The 20,624-nt window shown below is 40.6% G+C and overlaps 3 protein-coding genes across 3 annotated transcripts; 2 read left to right on the plus strand and 1 right to left on the minus strand.

Annotated features, from left to right (window-relative positions):
• The first annotated feature begins 3,555 nt into the window (after positions 1 to 3,555).
• LOC128217528 (transforming growth factor-beta-induced protein ig-h3-like) lies at positions 3,556 to 9,753 on the plus strand. The gene is made up of 6 exons (XM_052924709.1): positions 3,556 to 3,715; positions 4,738 to 4,961; positions 5,222 to 5,411; positions 5,639 to 5,740; positions 9,005 to 9,112; positions 9,386 to 9,753. Exons 1-6 carry the CDS (start codon positions 3,556 to 3,558, stop codon positions 9,484 to 9,486), a joined length of 885 nt encoding a protein of 294 aa, XP_052780669.1. The 3' UTR covers positions 9,487 to 9,753.
• On the minus strand, positions 9,530 to 18,947 carry LOC128217529 (uncharacterized). The gene is made up of 5 exons (XM_052924710.1): positions 18,939 to 18,947; positions 13,752 to 15,269; positions 12,155 to 13,561; positions 9,968 to 11,927; positions 9,530 to 9,558 (listed from the first exon to the last, which is right to left on the minus strand). The coding sequence occupies exons 1-5, from the start codon at positions 18,945 to 18,947 to the stop codon at positions 9,530 to 9,532; spliced, it is 4,923 nt and encodes a 1,640-aa protein (XP_052780670.1).
• A 13-nt stretch (positions 18,948 to 18,960) lies between these two features.
• On the plus strand, positions 18,961 to 19,977 carry LOC128217535 (uncharacterized). Its single transcript, XM_052924726.1, has one exon. The coding sequence runs from the start codon at positions 18,961 to 18,963 to the stop codon at positions 19,975 to 19,977; it is 1,017 nt and encodes a 338-aa protein (XP_052780686.1).
• The last annotated feature ends 647 nt before the right edge of the window (positions 19,978 to 20,624 follow it).

The following is a 20,624-nucleotide window of genomic DNA, read 5'->3' on the forward strand; positions in this document are numbered from 1 at the left end:
GAGGTTGGTCATGACCAGCAGTTGGCCCCTATTCTTTTCGAAGTCAGTAGGTCAAAGGCCTCGGTGACCTAGCACTCAAAATATTCGGTTGAAAACTAGGGTATTCTTAGGCCTATTTTTTAAGGTCAGCATATCAAAATTCAGGACCACAATGACCTTAACCACAAAGACCATGTCCTTCAAACTGGATTGGTTTGTCATGACTGTCAAAAATCACCCCACAAACATTTCATGCAACAAAATGACTAACTGGTTGCCATTCGGGGGGCATCGATGTTGTTGTTTTTATAAAAATAGCGTGTGCCCAATCGAGGGCATTTGAATGGTGCCCTTGAATTCCGCCTATTAGTAATAGCTTTTATTATTATGAAGTTTAGGGATAATAAAGTTGACACTCCAAGTGTATGAATATGGCGATCTGATAAATATTGGCTTTTTTGTCCAGCAATATCAAATAATTAACTGCTTGTAACTTCAACCTCACGGGTTCAACCATATAAGCGCGTTCAGTTTTCACGGATGCAGTATTTTATTCACTTAAGTACACCAAACCAGGTTAATGCTTGACAAACGAGCTAGGAGAATTAACCTGTTTATGTAAATGTAATTTGGTAAAAAAGTAAGATTTTAATCGTTAACATCTTCTTTTTTTCACTATGTACTTCAAACTTTTAGAATTGATCAAACATGACAGCTTTTTCATGTAAAAGAGTTCTTTAGTTTGTTTAACTCTGCATCTAAAGGATTTCACGCAAAAATGTACACAAAAAATAATAATTGTATGATAAAGAATCACATCCAGAAAATCATACCACGAATATATGCTTGGTATTTGCTTAATTGTAAATCAGTTAATATTCTAGATAGACTGTCTTTTACTTTTTCGGCTTTAAGCCGTCTGAAATTACCCTGACTTCCTGTGAAATTGACAGAAATGAACTGAATAAAATTAAGATTGCCATTGGTTATTATTCCTTTAAACTGAAAACACTATGAGTCAAATACCATAAAAATAAATACGAAAGTAAAACGCTAAAAATAGTATTCACAATGTTTTATTTTCGGACATGACTGTTTTTTGTTATTACGGTCCTGCTTTGCTTCCCTTCCTGGCGTTGCGACCTACTTAACAAAAACATTGATTCGGGCTGTGCTTAAATGCTGACCAATTAGCTGACGATATAGGACTAAAGAGATACTTCTGACCCGTATAGTAAGAGAAGGACATTCTTACAAGCGAAATAAAGTAGTATGAAGAGTTATTTTATATTTCATTATGTACTTTTAGTCTGTTATATATTTTATTCATAATGATATGTCATTAAAGTTGATACTTTTTTATATTTTATAAGAGCGTTTAGTTGCAATTAAAGCCACTAGCAAACTGGCGTACGCTACTTTCAAGGTCGATCATTATAAAGTCTAAACAAATGTTATCAAGAACTCATGCAGATCCAGTTAGTCATATATATTGACCCCCTACAATGATTCTAATAATACAGCACATGGCATACAAATTTCGTTTAATTTTTAAGGCTGAACACATTTCTGTATTAAAAAATAACATGTCAAACATAAAATAATTCTGTAATACTGTGCATGGTTATGATATTCCTTTCAAAAGCTGCACTGACTAAAGTATTTCCACACAACAATTAAACCAAAATCGATATCTGGACTATTGTAGCAATTTTAAACCATTTGAACACTAGTCAAACTCATTCCGCTGGTATATCTCGGACGAGCATTTTTTTAAAGATACTTCTTGTTTAAAGATGTCCTTGTTTGATTGAAAAGTCTGTTTACATTCTGATGTTGGAGGTTCTGTTTGTCTCCCTTTGACATGATTGTTATTGTCATGTGTTTAAAGCTGCACTCTCACAGATTTACCATTTTTACAACTTTTTTATTTTTTTGTCTTAGAAGGGCAAATTTTTGGTATCTGCAAACCAATGATATAAGAATGCTGACAAAAAATCAGATCGTAGATATTCATATTTCCGTTCAAAAGTTATTGTTTTATGGCTTAAACTGTTACTAACGGTTTAAGCAAAATGCATAACACATCATTTTTGTACTTAAATATAAAACTCTGCGATCTGATTTTTGTCAGCAGTCTGATATAACTGGTTTCTATGGATTTTCGCAAAAATTAGCTCGTTCCAACACAAACAATAAAAAAGTTGTCAAAACGTTCAATCTGTGAGAGTGCAGCTTTAAGATTGGTGGACTTCAACTATAAATTGTATGCTTTTATTAAAAAGTGGTCTATAATCTATAACTCTTTTAACGCTTGTAAGCTCACCACAGGCAATGTTATCAGTCTAGCGCGTCAATAGCCCATCGATTTATTTTTATAGTTCAGAAGGTTATAGAAGACGTTGTCGTTTTTCACTAAATAAATGATGGTGATTTATTTGTTGAAGGAGAAATATGAATATAAAACTGAATTGATAAATTATATTTGTGAGAGGGTCACTTGATATGGCTCATCAATTGTGCGCTGGGATTGAATTGTCAAGTTGCTTTTGATACAGCATCAGTTTATGATCTATAAATATTGATATTTCAATTTATTATTGGTCATGGACAAATCAGATATTAAAAGCGTGCCCTGTCATAGGGATATGACCCACTTCATCGTCCATTAAACTTAGAAAAGGATAACGAGAATATTAAGTACACCATTTCAATGTGTACTGCTCCTGCAAAATGCTAACATCACTACAATAACTACATTAAACAAATATGGCAGTTAAATCCTCAGGTAGAAAACTTGTTTTCCCCTTTCGGTACCAATTTTATATAATACATAATATACTATTGTATAGAGCATTGGTGAGACTCGGCATCGGCGGCCTGCCAGGCTGACGCTTTTGTGCAAATACGAAGCCTTAAGGGTTAGAACAAATATGATCGATGGGGTTGATTGTCCCCAGCTGTCTCAAAAATGAATGTTTTACGTTTGTGACTGCAGCGCCAAAAGGGTTGAGACAAGTTAAACAATGACAATAGTACCAAGCTATCACTATGTTAACAGATTTTCACTCTCTCTTCAGAAAATCTTTACAATGTGCTTGAAAAAACAGTTATAATAACTAGATAGCGAAAATGTTCCTGATAAGTCTATTAAATGATTCAACTTTCTTTGTGAAACCGGATGACCCTTTATATTGTATCTTTTACATGGGAATGATTACCAACTTTGCTTTTGAATCAATATGATTAAAAAAATATTCTAAATATAAGCTCTGCATTACACGCGGCAAGCAAGGAAAATTTCGAAAATGGTAGATATACGACAGATGAAGCGTTCAGACCGCATTTGACATTGCGAAGGACTGATCTAGAACATAGTTATGGAAGAGATCTTATCTCATATATGAGCTATGGTTGCATAAGCCACTGTATTAAGGCAGTGGACTTGTTGTACAAACACGTGACTTCACTTAGGTCTTTAAAAGAACCAAGTCCGGGCGTTTTGATTGTCCATACTGTGCCAGAGTACTTACCTTAGTTACAATTAACTATCAAAATACAAAATTAGATTACAAAATGAATATTCTACAAATCGCGTGTTTGTTTGTGAGCGTGTTAGTCTCCGGCAGTCTCGGAGCAAACGTAAACCTCGTGCAGCTTGCGGAGCAGCTTGGGGCCACGACTCTCGTGCAGCTCGTGCGGCGGGCTGGTTTCGAGGGCACCTTTTCCGGTGGAGGTAGGAGCTATATGAGTCCATATTCACTTAAGTCTCTATTTTGAGATTGCTTCAACAAACTCAGACAGTTTCTGGACTGTAACAAAATTACTTTATTGAGTTGTATAAGCTGAAACATATACGGATAGATGTAGATAGCATTATCCACTTTACCAAGCGATGAATCCGTTTACACTAAAAACATGGCGGGGACTCCACGTGACAAAATGGTTGGTTCCAGTTCAAAATGGCGTCGCCAGAAGGCTCGATTCGAGACGAAAATCAAGGTAATACATATAGTTATATGTTCTTGAATTTTAAACATTGCCTTTCGTATGCCTACCTACCTAGTGTTTAAAAGCATATGTTTCCGAAATGTTCAAAATCCGACTGGTAGGTTACAGACTCAGTTATGAGGGAATAGTTTGAGAAAAACGTATACAACACTTAAGGTTTGTTTAAATATAACAGGTACCTTCATTTGTGAACGAATATTTTTATGATTATGAAGATATGAGAACGAAAAGAAAATGATAGGTTGCAGTTCCGATTCTCAAAGAGATATGTTGAAGTTCCACAAATAGGTTACCATCTGGACAGCTTAATCCTGTGACTTATTTTTAGTGTTCAAGTCGAATATTATAAGTATCTATCATGTGTTTCCGATTCGGATATAAACATCCGACCCGAGTGCACGCGCGTAAGCCGGTAACGAGGCTTACATTTTGGAAACATTGCAGAAGTGTTCTCGAAAACGGTAAAAGTTTCAAGAAAACATGAGTATGATAATAAACACTAGGTATGTGGGCACATGACAGGCTATGTTTTAAATTCAAGAAAACATTATGAATTTATGTATTAGATACATTTTCGTATGCGACGTCATTTTGAACTGGAACCAACAATTTGGGCACATGGATTCCCTGCCGTGAAAAAGTAAAAAAGAAAAACACACACCTGTGTTGTGAGGTCGTTGCAGAAATATTGGTGAAGGATGTCAGTGTATACGTTATAACACAGTGAATTTACAGTCCTCCTTCAAGGCCCGTTCACTATTTTCGCACCATCAAATGACGCCTTTGCCGCCCTTCCCAAGGATGTCCTTGAGAAACTCTCGGGCGACATGGCGCTGCTGAAGCAGGTGCTCGCTTTCCACGTGACCAATGGACTAGCCTACTCAAGCGGTCTCACTAATAACATGCTCGTGGACACACTAGACTCGGCCGATAAGATCCGGGTTAACATCTACCAGAAGTCGGGATCTCCAGTATGTATATACATCTTCCTCGCTACCGCGAGTTATACTACTAACTTTTTTCGGTTTAATTACTTATTTTGTTTTATTAAGATTCAGCTATATGTTGTCACTAATTGTCGACTGAATAAGATTAGAGGGCATACAGTCAAGTTTGACCAAATTCATGTTTAAAGATGTTGATAATAAATTGTTGTTTTCAATATTAAATGACCCCACCGTTTATTGATGATTTAAATACCCTCATTGTTCCACCGGTGTCTGTTCCTCAGGTTGTGACGGTGGACGGCGCGCTGGTGACCATGGCGGACCAAAATGCAACAAATGGCGTGATCCACGTAATCGACCATGTGATGTACCCACTTCCGTCGGGAACCATCCCCTTGGTGGCAGCTGTGGCCAAGCAGTTCGGGACCCTCGTATACGCCCTTCAGCAGGGTCAGCTCATTCCTGCCCTGGAAGGTGTGTTAAAGTCGCCTGAGTTTTGTCGAACTCATATTAGGAAATTTTGGCTAGATAGTTTTGGTTTAGCATTAAGCGTTAACTGTTTTATCTGGAGAGCGCAGCCAGCTATATAGTTGAGTTCTAGTTTGTTAATATTAGCTCGAGAACGATATAAGAGATCCAGTATTCTTCATTTGCCTGTTAAAATTGAACGTTACGAGATGTAGTGACCCCATCCATTTTAGGCAAGGGTCCGTTTACGGTTTTTGCTCCAAACAACGCCGCCTTCGACAAACTCCCGCCAAACGCCCTCAGTGACCTCCTGAGCAACCAGACAGCCCTCATTGGTAAGAAATATTGGACAGCACCTAGAAAAATGGTAGTCATGGCCGAATTTAGGAGGGAAGGGAAAGCGAAATAGCATGTATTATCGACTATCAGGACATTATATACCCAAATAGTTTGTGTGTGAGAGTTGTCAAGTGGTATAGGTGCCCGCCTCGCATATCGTATATTGTAGGTTCGATCCCCACCAGAAAACTGTCTCAAAATGGAATCTGTTACTACTATAAACATAATAATCATATCTAATCATATCTTCAATCCATGATCGTCAGGGGCCATGATTACAAACAGTCTCAAGTCTGAGTTTATACTCAAGGGACAAAACTGGAATTTTCTTTTCATTTCAACTTTCTTTCTAGTTAAGTTTTGATGATGACATTTTTGTAAAACAAATGGAATAAAAGTCATTCTTTGTAATTTGATAAAAGTACTTCTCTGAGTCTTATTTCGGACTCGACTTAAGACAGTTTGTAATAATGGCCTATGGAGTGATCGTTTTTTCAGTATTGAAAGTCGTATACAATCTAATAGTTGACGTCGACGATTTGCGTGTTTTTTTCCATGCGTGATGCATCAATGGTCATTTATATTGGCACGCTGATTCCTTTAGACTAGTTTTATGATATAAGTACAGACAGGTAAAGTAATGACCTGAAGTTGGAACAAATTGAATATTGATTTATTACAAATCGTATCAAAGACATTGCTGATTGATATTCTAGGAAAATTTGAATAATTGAACGATAAAATAAGAAACACCACAGCATTTTGTTTTGAGATTGATTTTATTGGCAGTCCTATTGTTCTTGTTGAACAGTTCTACTTACACTGATCAAGTCATAAACTTTCCTGATAACGAGCCAGTGACCGATGTCCAACCACTGGCCATGGTAAGGAATCACACACATAAGCTAGTGATAGCCCAATTAACTTTAAATATTTTGTTTTCATTTCTAGTGACTTCATATAATATTGGCATCGTTTGAAAGGAATTTGCAATTAAAACATATACTATATTAAATGATAACAGTATTATATTTTCGCTTTATTCAACTGAAATCGGACATAAATTGACGTATTTTGCAATCTGTGAAATAAAACAATGCTTTTTATTTTAATAATTAATAATTGTTTCGGTTATTTATTTTTTTTAACATATTTTGATATACTATTGGTCACCAGACATCCAATTTTATTTAATAAGTTGTGGTTTGGATATCTTAAGTATTTATAAAGGCCCGAATCAACCATCTGACGACTAAGGTAGTAAAGTTTGGATCGGTCGGTAGATTAATAATATGTGTATACTTGTAGTTAAACAGAATATAGCCATTACATATAAATGTGTGAATAAAGAGGAGAAATACTGCTTTTGTCCTAAAGGGACTCGCTCATGTTATGCCAAGTTTGGGGTCAAAATATAGTTTTTCCGGTGATGCATCTGAAAACACTTATTTCGTCATTATTTCACTCTATGATATCGAAATTGTCAAAAAAGGCAATTGTAATATAGAAGTAGTTTGGTTTTTGTGGGGTACAAACCCACGCCGGTAAAGTAAAGAAAATAGATAGAAAACAGATGCTTGACAACTTGACCACCTGGAGCCATATTCAATAAGCATCTTAGTAAATATTTTACACTTGGTCAGAATTTCGTAATTTTTTACATTAATTCATTAAAGTAACCACTACTTTTCATCAGATTTATTCACATGCATATATTGTTTAGACCATTTTCTTGCTCATTTTCATATTTTTAGTGTATAAACATTGTTCGTTTTCTAAGAATTCAAATTAGAAAAAAGACAATTTTTCACTTAATTGAAAAGATGCTTTGAAGGACCTTATTATTCCCAGATCAGATTGTTCACAGGTATGGGAAAAATAGGATCCTATTCTTCACAGTTTCAAACATATATGATTGACCAAAATGGCGGTAAGCAAGAGAATCATATTCCTCACAGATTTTATCGATGACATTGCTGTTGATAAATTTGATATTAAAAAATGTAATAATAAAAAGAAATAAAAAAATAAATAAAAATGAAATAATAATAATAGCATGATAAAAGTAATAATAATAATAATAATAATAATAATAATAATAATAATAATACGAATAAAATAATAATAAAAATAATAATACGAATAAAATAATAATAATAATAAAATAATAATCAGAAGAAGAAAAAGAAGAAGAAGAAGAAGAAGAAGAAGAAGAAGAAGAAGAACAACAACAACAACAACAACAACAACAACAACAACAACACATATTCTTAAAACTACGCCTTATACACAAACAATAAAAATATTCTTACAACAACAATAACAACAACACCAGCACCAATTCTTAAAACTTAAATTTTCTCTATATTTATCTTAGTCGGATTGTGTCCCAGAAGGTGTATTATTACACTATCGTAAATGCTCGACCATATCAGGCAAGCTCGGAACAGAACTATCTTTAAACCAAAGCTTTTCTAGAACTGCGGTATTCACTGCTTGCCCGAAATTTAGCCGTCGAAAGCGTTGGAAATACTTTTTTCCAGTACATCTGTTTATGCCAACACAACTTACGACAACAAACACAATGCCATCTACCTTTACTAGGCATACACCAACTATTACGGTGCCAACAAGATAATGCAATTTTTGACTTGTGAGGAATGTGATTTCATGGTACATAAAAAAACCCGGCTTCCAAAATTTCCCAGGAGCTGTGACATATATGTTCGAAATGTGTGACAAATGAGATTTTTTTTCCCAGCTGTGAAGAATAGGATCCTATTTTTCCCAGGTGGGAAGAACATAGTCTTGGAAAAATAAGGTCTTACAATGCTTATTAAATACGGCCCCAGGACAACTACAAAGGTGATGGATATTTTGACCTTTTAACAATAACTTGATAACCTCACGTGATAATGTCAATCAACCAATCACGCAACGACGAATCGCTCAATGCCGTTATTAACGCTAACGAAAAGTGTGGTCTTCATGGACGATATTTGAACAAATATCAACATTTGATGAATTGTTTAAAATGTTGGTATCTTAGTTTTAACACTCCTTATGATTTTGCCACTTTGTATTTCGTCATACAAAATAGGGCATTTTACAAAAACATGAGCGAATCCCTTTAAGCTGTATTTAACAGAATAAAAATATATAAATATCATTACACCTTTAGCAAATCAATTACCTGGGTCGGACGGGAATCAAAAATACCTTCGTCAAAGCCACCTTAACATTTTTATGTTGCCTTATAGCGGTGCTGAAGTATCACGTGTTGGCGGCGGCAGATTACAGCGCCGGGCTGTCCAACGGCTCGGTGGCTACACTCGAGGGACGCTCTATCCAAATTGACGTCACTAACGGTATGCGTTCTTACGTTCGTGTCTCATTGCATGCACAAGCTTAAGGATTCCGTTTACCGGGTAAACATGAAATAAAATGATAAATAAAAACAATACAATTTCCTTTGATATCATTATTTATAACTTTTCATAATTCGAGTTGATTCTTTTCACATAATTTTGAACAAATAAATGCTTTCATACCAGAGACACGATATTAAAGGTTTGATCTCAGAGTGGAGATTTTTCAGTCAACAGTTTAGTACGCACCTTGTCTCTCTCCTATATATACAGATGGCGTAAAGGTGAACAATGCCACGGTAGTAACGGCGGATATACCAGCCTCAAATGGCGTCATTCACGAGATAGACAGCGTCCTCATTCCAGCTAATTAGCGTTGCAGCCGACCCAGGGGTTAGGACCGTCATATAACATTTACTACAGATCCTCTGAAATCGGCTTCAGTTCTAGGAAAAAGTCAATATGACTTTAAATATAATTCAAATATTATTAAGTGTATTCATTGGCTAATTTGTATGTTGCTATTTACATATCATAAAATGATTTTGAAATATGATCCTGTCACTCCGGTTGTTGAAATCATTTGTTATAAATTTGCCCGTAGTTATTCGAAATAAAGTGATAACGTGATATATTGAGTATAAAAGTTACAGAGATTTTTGTTGTTTGTTTGTTTTTAACTTCTTTCAAAATACAACCACACCAAAACACACATGGGCACGCACGCGTTCTCACACCCACGCACTCGCACATATGTTAGCAACCCCTCAAAATACGAATTAATAAATAAGAGAATAAAAATAAAATGTTTTCTGCGACAAAAGAATTGGAACTCGGAGTGCTCTCGGTCTGCACTGTAAGGATTGGAACACGGGGTGCTCTCTGTTTGCAGTGTAAGGGTTGGAACTCGGGGTGCTCTCGGTCTGCACTGTAAGGATTGGAACTCGGGGTGCTCTCGGTCTGCAGTGTAAGGATTGGAACTCGGGGTGCTCTCGGCCTGCACTGTAAGAATTGGCACTCGGGGTGCTCTCGGTCTGCACTGTAAGGATTGGAACTCGGGGTGCTCTCGGTCTGCACTGTAAGGATTGGAACTCGGGGTGCTCGCTGTCTGAACTGTAAGGATTGGAACTCGGGGTGCTCTCGGTCTGCACTGTAAGGATTGGAACTCGGGGTGCTCTTGGTCTGCACTGTAAGGATTGGAACTCGGAGTGCTCTCGGTCTGCAATGTAAGGATTGGAACTCGGGGTGCTCTCGGTCTGCACTGTAAGGATTGGAACTCGGGGTGCTCTCGGTCTGCAGTGTAAGGATTGGAACTCGGGGTGCTCTCGGTCTGCAATGAAAGGATTGGAACTCGGGGTGCTCTCGGTCTGCAATGAAAGGATTGGAACTCGGGGTGCTCTCGGTCTGCACTGTAAGGATTGGAACTCGGGGTGCTCTCGGTCTGCAATGTAAGGATTGGAACTCGGGGTGCTCTCGGTCTGCAGTGTAAGGATTGGAACTCGGGGTGCTCTCGGTCTGCAGTGTAAGGATTGGAGCTCGGGGTGCTCTCTGTTTGCACTGTAAGGATTGGAACTCGGGGTGCTCTCGGTCTGCACTGTAAGGATTGGAGCTCCGGGTGCTCTCGGTCTGCACTGTAAGGATTGGAACTCGGGGTGCTCTCGGTCTGCACTGTAAGGATTGGAACTCGGGGTGCTCTCGGTCTGCAGTGTAAGGATTGGAACTCGGGGTGCTCTCGGCCTGCACTGTAAGGATTGGCACTCGGGGTGCTCTCGGTCTGCACTGTAAGGATTGGAACTCGGGGTGCTCTCGGTCTGCACTGTAAGGATTGGCACTCGGGGTGCTCTCGGTCTGCACTGTAAGGATTGGAACTCGGGGTGCTCTCGGTCTGCACTGTAAGGATTGGAACTCGGGGTGCTCTCGGTCTGCACTGTAAGGATTGGAACTCGGGGTGCTCTCGGTCTGCACTGTAAGGATTGGAGCTCGGGATGCTCTCGGTCTGCAATGTAAGGATTGGAACTCGGGGTGCTCTTGGTCTGCACTGTAAGGATTGGAACTCGGGGTGCTCTCGGTCTGCAATGTAAGGATTGGAACTCGGGGTGCTCTCGGTCTGCACTGTAAGGATTGGAACTCGGGGTGCTCTCGGTCTGCAATGTAAGGATTGGAACTCGGGGTGCTCTCGGTCTGCAATGTAAGGATTGGAACTCGGGGTGCTCTCGGTCTGCAGTGTAAGGATTGGAGCTCGGGGTGCTCTCTGTTTGCACTGTAAGGATTGGAACTCGGGGTGCTCTCGGTCTGCACTGTAAGGATTGGAGCTCCGGGTGCTCTCGGTCTGCACTGTAAGGATTGGAACTCGGGGTGCTCTCGGTCTGCACTGTAAGGATTGGAACGCGGGGTGCTCTCGGTCTGCAGTGTTAGGATTGGAACTCGGGGTGCTCTCTGTTTGCAGTGTAAGGATTGGAGCTCGGGATGCTCTCGGTCTGCAATGTAAGGATTGGAACTCGGGGTGCTCTCTGTTTGCAGTGTAAAGATTGGAACTCAGGGTGCTCTCGGTCTGCAGTGTAAGGATTGGAACTCGGGGTGCTCTCGGTCTGCACTGTAAGGATTGGAACTCGGGGTGCTCTCGGTCTGCGGTGTAAGAATTGGAACTCGGGGTGCTCTCGGTCTGCACTGTAAGGATTGGAACTCGGGGTGCTCTCGGTCTGCGGTGTAAGGATTGGAACTCGGGGTGCTCTCGGGTCGGTCTGCAGTGTAAGGATTGGAGCTCGGGGTGCTCTTGGTCTGCATTGTAAGGATTGGAACTCGAAGTGCTCTCGGTCTGCAGTGTAAGGATTGGAACTCGGGGTGCTCTCGGTCTGCAGTGTAAGGATTGGAAATCAGGGTGCTCTCGGTCTGCACTTTAAGGATTGGAACTCGGGATGCTCTCTGTTTGCGGTGTAAGGATTGGAACTGGGGTGCTCTCTGTTTGCACTGTAAGGATTGGAACTCGGGGTGCTCTCTGTTTGCACTGTAAGGATTGGAACTCGGGGTGCTCTATGTTTGCACTGTAAGGATTGGAACTCGGGGTGCTCTCTGTTTGCAGTGTAAGGATTGGAACTCGGGGTGCTCTCGGTCTGCAATGTAAGGATTGGAACTCGGGGTGCTCTTGGTCTGCACTGAAAGGATTGGAACTCGGGGTGCTCTCGGTCTGCAATGTAAGGATTGGAACTCGGGGTGCTCTCGGTCTGCACTGTAAGGATTGGAACTCGGGGTGCTCTCGGTCTGCAATGTAAGGATTGGAACTCGGGGTGCTCTCGGTCTGCAATGTAAGGATTGGAACTCGGGGTGCTCTCGGTCTGCAGTGTAAGGATTGGAGCTCGGGGTGCTCTCTGTTTGCACTGTAAGGATTGGAACTCGGGGTGCTCTCGGTCTGCACTGTAAGGATTGGAGCTCCGGGTGCTCTCGGTCTGCACTGTAAGGATTGGAACTCGGGGTGCTCTCGGTCTGCACTGTAAGGATTGAAACGCGGGGTGCTCTCGGTCTGCAGTGTAAGGATTGGAACTCGGGGTGCTCTCTGTTTGCAGTGCAAGGATTGGAACTCAGGGTGCTCTCGGTCTGCACTGTAAGGATTGGAACTCGGGGTGCTCTCGGTCTGCACTGTAAGGATTGGAACTCGGGGTGCTCTCGGTCTGCGGTATAAGGATCGGAACTCGGGGTGCTCTCGGGCCGGTCTGCAGTGTAAGGATTGGAGCTCGGGGTGCTCTTGGTCTGCATTGTAAGGATTGGAACTCGAAGTGCTCTCGGTCTGCAGTGTAAGGATTGGAACTCGGAGTGCTCTCGGTCTGCAGTGTAAGGATTGGAACTCGGGGTGCTCTCGGTCTGCACTTTAAGGATTGGAACTCGGGATGCTCTCTGTTTGCGGTGTAAGGATTGGAACTGGGGTGCTCTCTGTTTGCACTGTAAGGATTGGAACTCGGGGTGCTCTCTGTTTGCACTGTAAGGATTGGAACTCGGGGTGCTCTCTGTTTGCACTGTAAGGATTGGAACTCGGGGTGCTCTCTGTTGCAGTGTAAGGATTGGAACTCGGGGTGCTCTCTGTTTGCACTGTAAGGATTGGAACTCGGGGTGCTCTCTGTTTGCAGTGTAAGGATTGGAACTCGGGGTGCTCTCTGTCTGCACTGTAAGGATTGGAACTCGGGATGCTCTCTGTCGGCACTGTAAGGATTGGAACTCGGGGTGCTCTCTGTCTGCACTGTAGGATTGGCACTCGGGGTGCTCTCGGTCTGCACTGTAAGGATTGGAACTCGGGGTGCTCTCGGTCTGCGGTGTAAGGATTGGAACTCGGGGTGCTCTCGGGTCGGTCTGCAGTGTAAGGATTGGAGCTCGGGGTGCTCTTGGTCTGCATTGTAAGGATTGGAACTCGAAGTGCTCTCGGTCTGCAGTGTAAGGATTGGAACTCGGGGTGCTCTCGGTCTGCAGTGTAAGGATTGGAAATCAGGGTGCTCTCGGTCTGCACTTTAAGGATTGGAACTCGGGATGCTCTCTGTTTGCGGTGTAAGGATTGGAACTGGGGTGCTCTCTGTTTGCACTGTAAGGATTGGAACTCGGGGTGCTCTCTGTTTGCACTGTAAGGATTGGAACTCGGGGTGCTCTATGTCTGCACTGTAAGGATTGGAACTCGGGGTGCTCTCTGTTTGCAGTGTAAGGATTGGAACTCGGGGTGCTCTCGGTCTGCAATGTAAGGATTGGAACTCGGGGTGCTCTCGGTCTGCACTGTAAGGATTGGAACTCGGGGTGCTCCCGGTCTGCAATGTAAGGATTGGAACTCGGGGTGCTCTCGGTCTGCACTGTAAGGATTGGAACTCGGGGTGCTCTCGGTCTGCAATGTAAGGATTGGAACTCGGGGTGCTCTCGGTCTGCAATGTAAGGATTGGAACTCGGGGTGCTCTCGGTCTGCAGTGTAAGGATTGGAGCTCGGGGTGCTCTCTGTTTGCACTGTAAGGATTGGAACTCGGGGTGCTCTCGGTCTGCACTGTAAGGATTGGAGCTCCGGGTGCTCTCGGTCTGCACTGTAAGGATTGGAACTCGTGGTGCTCTCGGTCTGCACTGTAAGGATTGGAACGCGGGGTGCTCTCGGTCTGCAGTGTAAGGATTGGAACTCGGGGTGCTCTCTGTTTGCAGTGCAAGGATTGGAACTCAGGGTGCTCTCGGTCTGCACTGTAAGGATTGGAACTCGGGGTGCTCTCGGTCTGCACTGTAAGGATTGGAACTCGGGGTGCTCTCGGTCTGCGGTATAAGGATTGGAACTCGGGGTGCTCTCGGGCCGGTCTGCAGTGTAAGAATTGGAGCTCGGGGTGCTCTTGGTCTGCATTGTAAGGATTGGAACTCGAAGTGCTCTCGGTCTGCAGTGTAAGGATTGGAACTCGGGGTGCTCTCGGTCTGCAGTGTAAGGATTGGAACTCGGGGTGCTCTCGGTCTGCACTTTAAGGATTGGAACTCGGGATGCTCTCTGTTTGCGGTGTAAGGATTGGAACTGGGGTGCTCTCTGTTTGCACTGTAAGGATTGGAACTCGGGGTGCTCTCTGTTTGCACTGTAAGGATTGGAACTCGGGGTGCTCTCTGTTTGCACTGTAAGGATTGGAACTCGGGGTGCTCTCTGTTGCAGTGTAAGGATTGGAACTCGGGGTGCTCTCTGTTTGCACTGTAAGGATTGGAACTCGGGGTGCTCTCTGTTTGCAGTGTAAGGATTGGAACTCGGGGTGCTCTCTGTCTGCACTGTAAGGATTGGAACTCGGGATGCTCTCTGTCTGCACTGTAAGGATTGGAACTCGGGGTGCTCTCTGTCTGCACTGTAGGATTGGCACTCGGGGTGCGCTGGGTCTGCACTGTAAGGATTGGAACTCGGGGTGCTCTCGGTCTGTACTGTAAGGATTGGAACTCGGGGTGCTCTCTGTCTGTACTGTAAGGATTGGAACTCGGAGTGCGCTGGGTCTGCACTGTAAGGATTGAAACGCGGGGTGCTCTCGGTCTGTACTGTAAGGATTGGAACTCGGGGTGCTCTATGTCTGTACTGTAAGGATTGGAACTCGGGGTGCTCTCTGTTTGCAGTGTAAGGATTGGAATTCGGGGTGCTCTCGGTCTGCACTGTAAGGATTGGAACTCGGGGTGCTCTCGGTCTGCACTGTAAGGATTGGAACTCGGGGTGCTCTCTGTTTGCAGTGTAAGGATTGGAACTCGGGGTGCTCTATGTCTGTACTGTAAGGATTGGAACTCGGTGTGCTCTCTGTTTGCAGTGTAAGGATTTGAACTCGGGGTGCTCTGTTTGCAGTGTAAGGATTGGAACTCGGTGTGCTCTCTTTTTGCAGTGTAAGGATTGGAACTCGGGGTGCTCTCGGTCTGCAGTGTAAGGATTGGAACTCGGGATGCCTTCTGTCTGCACTGTAAGGATTAGAACTCGGGGTGCTCTCTGTTTGCAGAGTAAGGATTGGAACTCGGAGTGCTCTCGGTCTGCACTGTAAGGATTGGAGCTCCGGGTGCTCTCGGTCTGCACTGTAAGTATTGGAACTCGGAGTGCTCTCGGTCTGCACTGTAAGGATTGGAACTCGGGGTGCTCTCTGTTTGCAGTGTAAGTATTGGAACTCGGGGTGCTCTCGGTCTGCACTGTAAGGATTGGAGCTCCGGGTGCTCTCGGTCTGCAGTGTAAGGATTGGAACTCGGGGTGTTCTCGGTCTGCACTGTAAGGATTGGAACTCGGGGTGTTCTCGGTCTGCACTGTAAGGATTGTAACTCAGGGTGCTCTCTGTCTGCAGTGTAAGGATTGGAATTCGGGATGCCCTCTGTCTGCACTGTAAGGATTGGAACTCGGGGTGCTCTCTGTTTGCAGTTTAAGGATTGGAACTCGGGGTGTTCTTGGTCTGCACTGTAAGGATTGGAACTCGGGGTGCTCTCGGTCTGCACTGTAAGGATTGGAACTCAGTGTGCTCTCGGTCTGCAGTGTAAGGATTGGAGCTCGGGGTGCTCTCGGTCTGCAGTGTAAGAATTTGAAGGCACTTATCTACATAGAAAAATAAAATAAATAAATACATAAATATAAAACGTCCCCGTTTGTTTTAAGGAATAACAAAAAGGCTTTATGTTTTAATCACCTTGCGCAACATATAATTTTCTGCGTTTGAACGCAGTGAATTAGAAGACAATTAATGCTCCCTGTCTATTTCCAATGGATTGGTAAGTGGTGCGATTTTGTCCACGGGGTTTTCGTGTTTCTTTACCGCGTTGTCATTCAGCGCTTGGACAGCCGACAATGACGGATGAAAATTTCGTTTTTTATTAAAATAATATTTTTGCTAAATTTTAAGCGCCAAATTACATTTCAAGACACATGAACGAGGGTTTTTCGATCATAATATTATTAATGGATTTCATTCCATAAAATGTATTGTACACATTTCGGGAAGTTTTTCAAGTTAAACGTGATATGATCATTAAGTTTATTGTATATCTATGTAACAATGTTTTCTTCTTGTCCTTTGGCATTCAATGTCGCTTCAAACAAATAAAGAATATGTTGAAATTCTGAATTTTGTGCTTTCTTAAAAGCTTTGACAAAATATATTCCAATCCGTTTGGGATTGACGATGGGAAAAGTATTTTTTGGTTTGATTCTCACAGGGATATCAGTATGTGAACCGCCTATGGGGGTTTATGCATAGAACGATTGTAGTACAACCGGTGTATACATAGACAATGTTTAATTTGCTTTATCAAACATTAAGGGATTAAAACTTAAGCGTAGTATCAAACTTGAAAGCAATCATTAGATCCCCCTAAAATCGTCAACGTTTACTTTTTATCTCGATTTAGGAGAAGAAAAGTAATAAAATACGCCTAAAATATGCGCATGCGCAGTTATAGCAATTAACTTAATCATAAAGTAACGATTCTTCACAAATAAGAAACGAAATATTTAAAAAAAAAAATCTAGCACCCCTGATTGGCTGACAATGTAGGACCAGCACTAAAACAGAAAAGAGAATATTAAAGACAGTACTCTAAATTCAGGTGGAATAATCTTATATATTAGAGCAAGTCCAGATATGTGTGTTATGCAACAATACAAGTAAAATTTTCGGGTTAAATTAGATGGAAAACATTTTGATCTTATGGCTGATTGGCTAACTCCAGCAGAAATTTACTTGTAGACAATTTTACTTTTGACGATATTTTAACAATATCGTCCATTTTGAAAACGCAGTGGGAGAGGATATAATATACGTTTATGATTCAAAGCGATTCAAATTCACGCACATGGAATTTACTTGATTTTGTCGAAGATGAAATTGTTGAATTACCAACTCTAAATATTTTACCCGATGGTTACATTGCAGATCGTTTATTGTGATGGCTTGACTTACGTTGGCAGTAATGGATTAAGCGTGGTAGATTACTGTATTGTGTGCGAACATTTATTAAATATTTTTTAGCGATTGTCAACCATGGACCAAATATTTTATCTGATCATTGCTAATAGAATTTAACACTGTTTGCCAAAACGGTTATACTATAGAATGTGTGCAGAATGAAAATTGTGCGCCTGGGTTAAACATGAATGTATATTATAAGTGGAACACAGAACATAAAGAAGTCTATATGAAAGTATTAATGACATTGATTTTATAAACCATGTACAACAACTAAATAGTGATATAAGTAATATTGCTTCAAATAGTGACATAGACATATGAATAGAGACATTGCTATATCAGAACAGAACAGAACAGAACAGAACAGAATTTATTACACGTAAACTATAAAGTTTGTGTGTGTTTCATATACATATTAAATATATTACAATTATACAATGTAGTGTGAAAAATTAAATCAATATTATAATTAATCTATGTTTAAGGATGAACTGGAATAGTAAATCACAAATCTATCAAACTATAATAGTATACAATACAATAACCAATAATTTGCTTTTTATATACTAGTTGGAACAAACATATCATATTGATGAATTCCACTTTTTGATGGAATGTAACCTTTTTTAATACTATTAGAGAAAATATATATAAAACGATATTATAGAATTAGGCCTAATATGTATAAGACTGTACAATTTTGAGAACGTTAATACTGTCATAAATTTATCAGCATACATATATCATGCTTTTGAAATAAGTAAAACAAGTGTGAGTGTAAACACGACTAAAGTGTACAGCAGCATTGTATTTGAATAACGGTACTCTTTATAGTAGACGTACAGTGTATATATGAAATACAGCAGATTAATAAAAATTGATAGGAATAAGTTGACACACATTAACCAGATTGTATCGATGACAATCATGCATAATTGTACGTACCAGCCTGAATTTTGTATATACCATAGACTACCTTTTTAAAACCTTAGTCCAAACTAGCAAAGCATTATTGAAGTTATTTGTACATAATGAGTATAGTAGTAACGTGTATTGCTAATAAAAGTCATGACATCATTGTAGTGTTGTGCTTAAGTTATACGGTTGATATATAGACAATTATATTATTATTTTAAAATGTAGTTGTTAAATTTGTGATATGAATATATAAATAGAGTCAATAAATCTGTTCTGCCATACATGTACATATAAGTCATTGTATTACATGGATTTGATCACGGGTCATGTTGGCCTATTTTAAATATGTATTTTCTGATATATTTCTTTGAATAAACTTTCTTCTTCTTCTTTCTTCTATGTGCCAGTATATTGGACAACAATATTGGATTTAACTCTCAAGGAAATATGAAGTTGCATTTAAGGATCGCGGTTATAATTGTCGTGATGTCGTGTGTTTATATACTTACCACGTTCATCAATTCATTGATTATGAGCGTGTATGCAGTGACCACAGCTAGACCAAATGTGTGGACTTGGTCAAGTCTCAATGCAGATCAGATACGAGCGGTCATTGGAGAAGTCGAGGACATGTGTACCGGAAACTTTATCGGATACAACCGTAGTTTCGCCTTACTTAAGGAGGTCAGTGTTGATCCGAAATTTGGGCATGGCAGAAAAGGTGGTGAACACTTATCTGACGTCATAAATCAGACAGAAGATCTGGAATATCATACTTTAGAAAGGGGTTACTTCAAACTGCGCTGTCGAGAAAGTAATCCATACCATTTCAAACAGACGAGCCATTTAAATGACTGGTTTAATGCACTAGAATTTTATAATCAGTCCACCAAAATGATATCTACTCAACAACGGTTTGATAAGACAGCAATCACAATAAAGCGGTTTGAATACGCAAATCTATATCACACAATGACGGACTTTTACAACGCATTTCGTCGCATACACCAAGTGCCATTTCTGGAGGAATTTAAAAGCTTCTTTCTCTCAAGACACTCTGTACATTTCAATGACGCACTCGACTGTGATAATCTGACGGTAATACTCCTTTTACGCAAAGACTATTTAGCTCATCCTAGAAACCCATCAGGATCAGTAAGCAGAAAAATAGCAAATGATAAACAACTGATACAAAAACTTAAAGAGTTATTGCCTCGTCATAATGTTTTAAGTTCTCAAATTGATCTCCTCTCCATGAAAGACCAGTTGAGTCTAATATCTAGGACGGACATACTGATTGGCATGCATGGTGCCGGCCTAACCCACACATTGTTCCTACCCAAACATGCCGGCTTGGTCGAGTTATACCCGAACTACTGGCCCACTGCAAATGAACACTTCCAAGCCATGGCACGCTGGAGAAACCTCAAATACTTTCAGTGGCAAAATGCTGATCCGTCTAATGAACGTGCAAATAATTTTACTGTCATTAATACAACTGATGTTGTGGAAATGGTGAAGAATATCCATGCTTTGATGTGCAACTGACGGAACAACTTCAACATCCGGAAGTATTGACTTGTTCTTGAAGTGTAATCAGCCCCATAAATGAGTTACAACAAATTATCCTTTAAGTGAGTCAGTATATCTAACAGCATTTCACAAATCAAATATGCAGTTTGGTGATGTTATATGATGAGTTCACATCCTTCACCTTCAGACGGTTTATCATTAAGTATTATAGGGTTAATACACCTTTTTGAGGTCGTTAGACGTTAAGCCCGTGTGCGTAGCTGTGTAAGTTGTATCATAGTTATTATTGCATAAAATACACAACATGAGTAACTTTTGTGTGAAGAAAAGCTGCTAAATGTCACGAAAATGCAAAAAATAGTTAGTTCAAAATAACCTCTATAACAGGTACTTGTGTGACGTCACGAGCGATGTCATTGAAAAAGTTTTACATTAAGCTCGATAAGGGCCGCAACATAACCCGACAGTTGCATTTTTGTTTCGACGCCATTTTTTCCAGTGTTCAGTCGATTGGATAGCTTTTTTTAAAGAAATTTACTGGATTACCGATGTATTCCTACTTTAACATTTATATGTTTTGGCAACTAATTGAACCCGGAAAAAAAATGTTAAAATGATCTGGATAAAATGTACAGCATCTTCAACATCAGAGAAAATATATT

Source organism: Mya arenaria, chromosome 14 (genome assembly GCF_026914265.1).
Source record: "Mya arenaria isolate MELC-2E11 chromosome 14, ASM2691426v1".
NCBI classification, from domain to species: domain Eukaryota; kingdom Metazoa; phylum Mollusca; class Bivalvia; order Myida; family Myidae; genus Mya; species Mya arenaria.

Excerpts from the sequence above, each read along its gene's own strand:
- LOC128217528 (XM_052924709.1), top strand. The coding sequence starts at position 3,556 with ATGAATATTCTACAAATCGCGTGTTTGTTTGTGAGCGTGTTAGTCTCC. Across the intron at positions 3,716-4,737 it reads GGGCACCTTTTCCGGTGGAG|GCCCGTTCACTATTTTCGCA; the intron begins GTAGGAGCTATA and ends TCCTCCTTCAAG. Across the intron at positions 4,962-5,221 it reads ACCAGAAGTCGGGATCTCCA|GTTGTGACGGTGGACGGCGC; the intron begins GTATGTATATAC and ends TCTGTTCCTCAG.
- LOC128217529 (XM_052924710.1), bottom strand. Across the intron at positions 11,928-12,154 it reads CCCGAGTTCCAATCCTTACA|ACCGAGAGCACTTCGAGTTC; the intron begins GTGCAAACATAG and ends CTTACACTGCAG. Across the intron at positions 9,559-9,967 it reads CCCGTGTTCCAATCCTTACA|AACTGAAGCCGATTTCAGAG; the intron begins GTGCAGACCGAG and ends ACTTTTTCCTAG.
- LOC128217535 (XM_052924726.1), top strand. The coding sequence starts at position 18,961 with ATGAGCGTGTATGCAGTGACCACAGCTAGACCAAATGTGTGGACTTGG.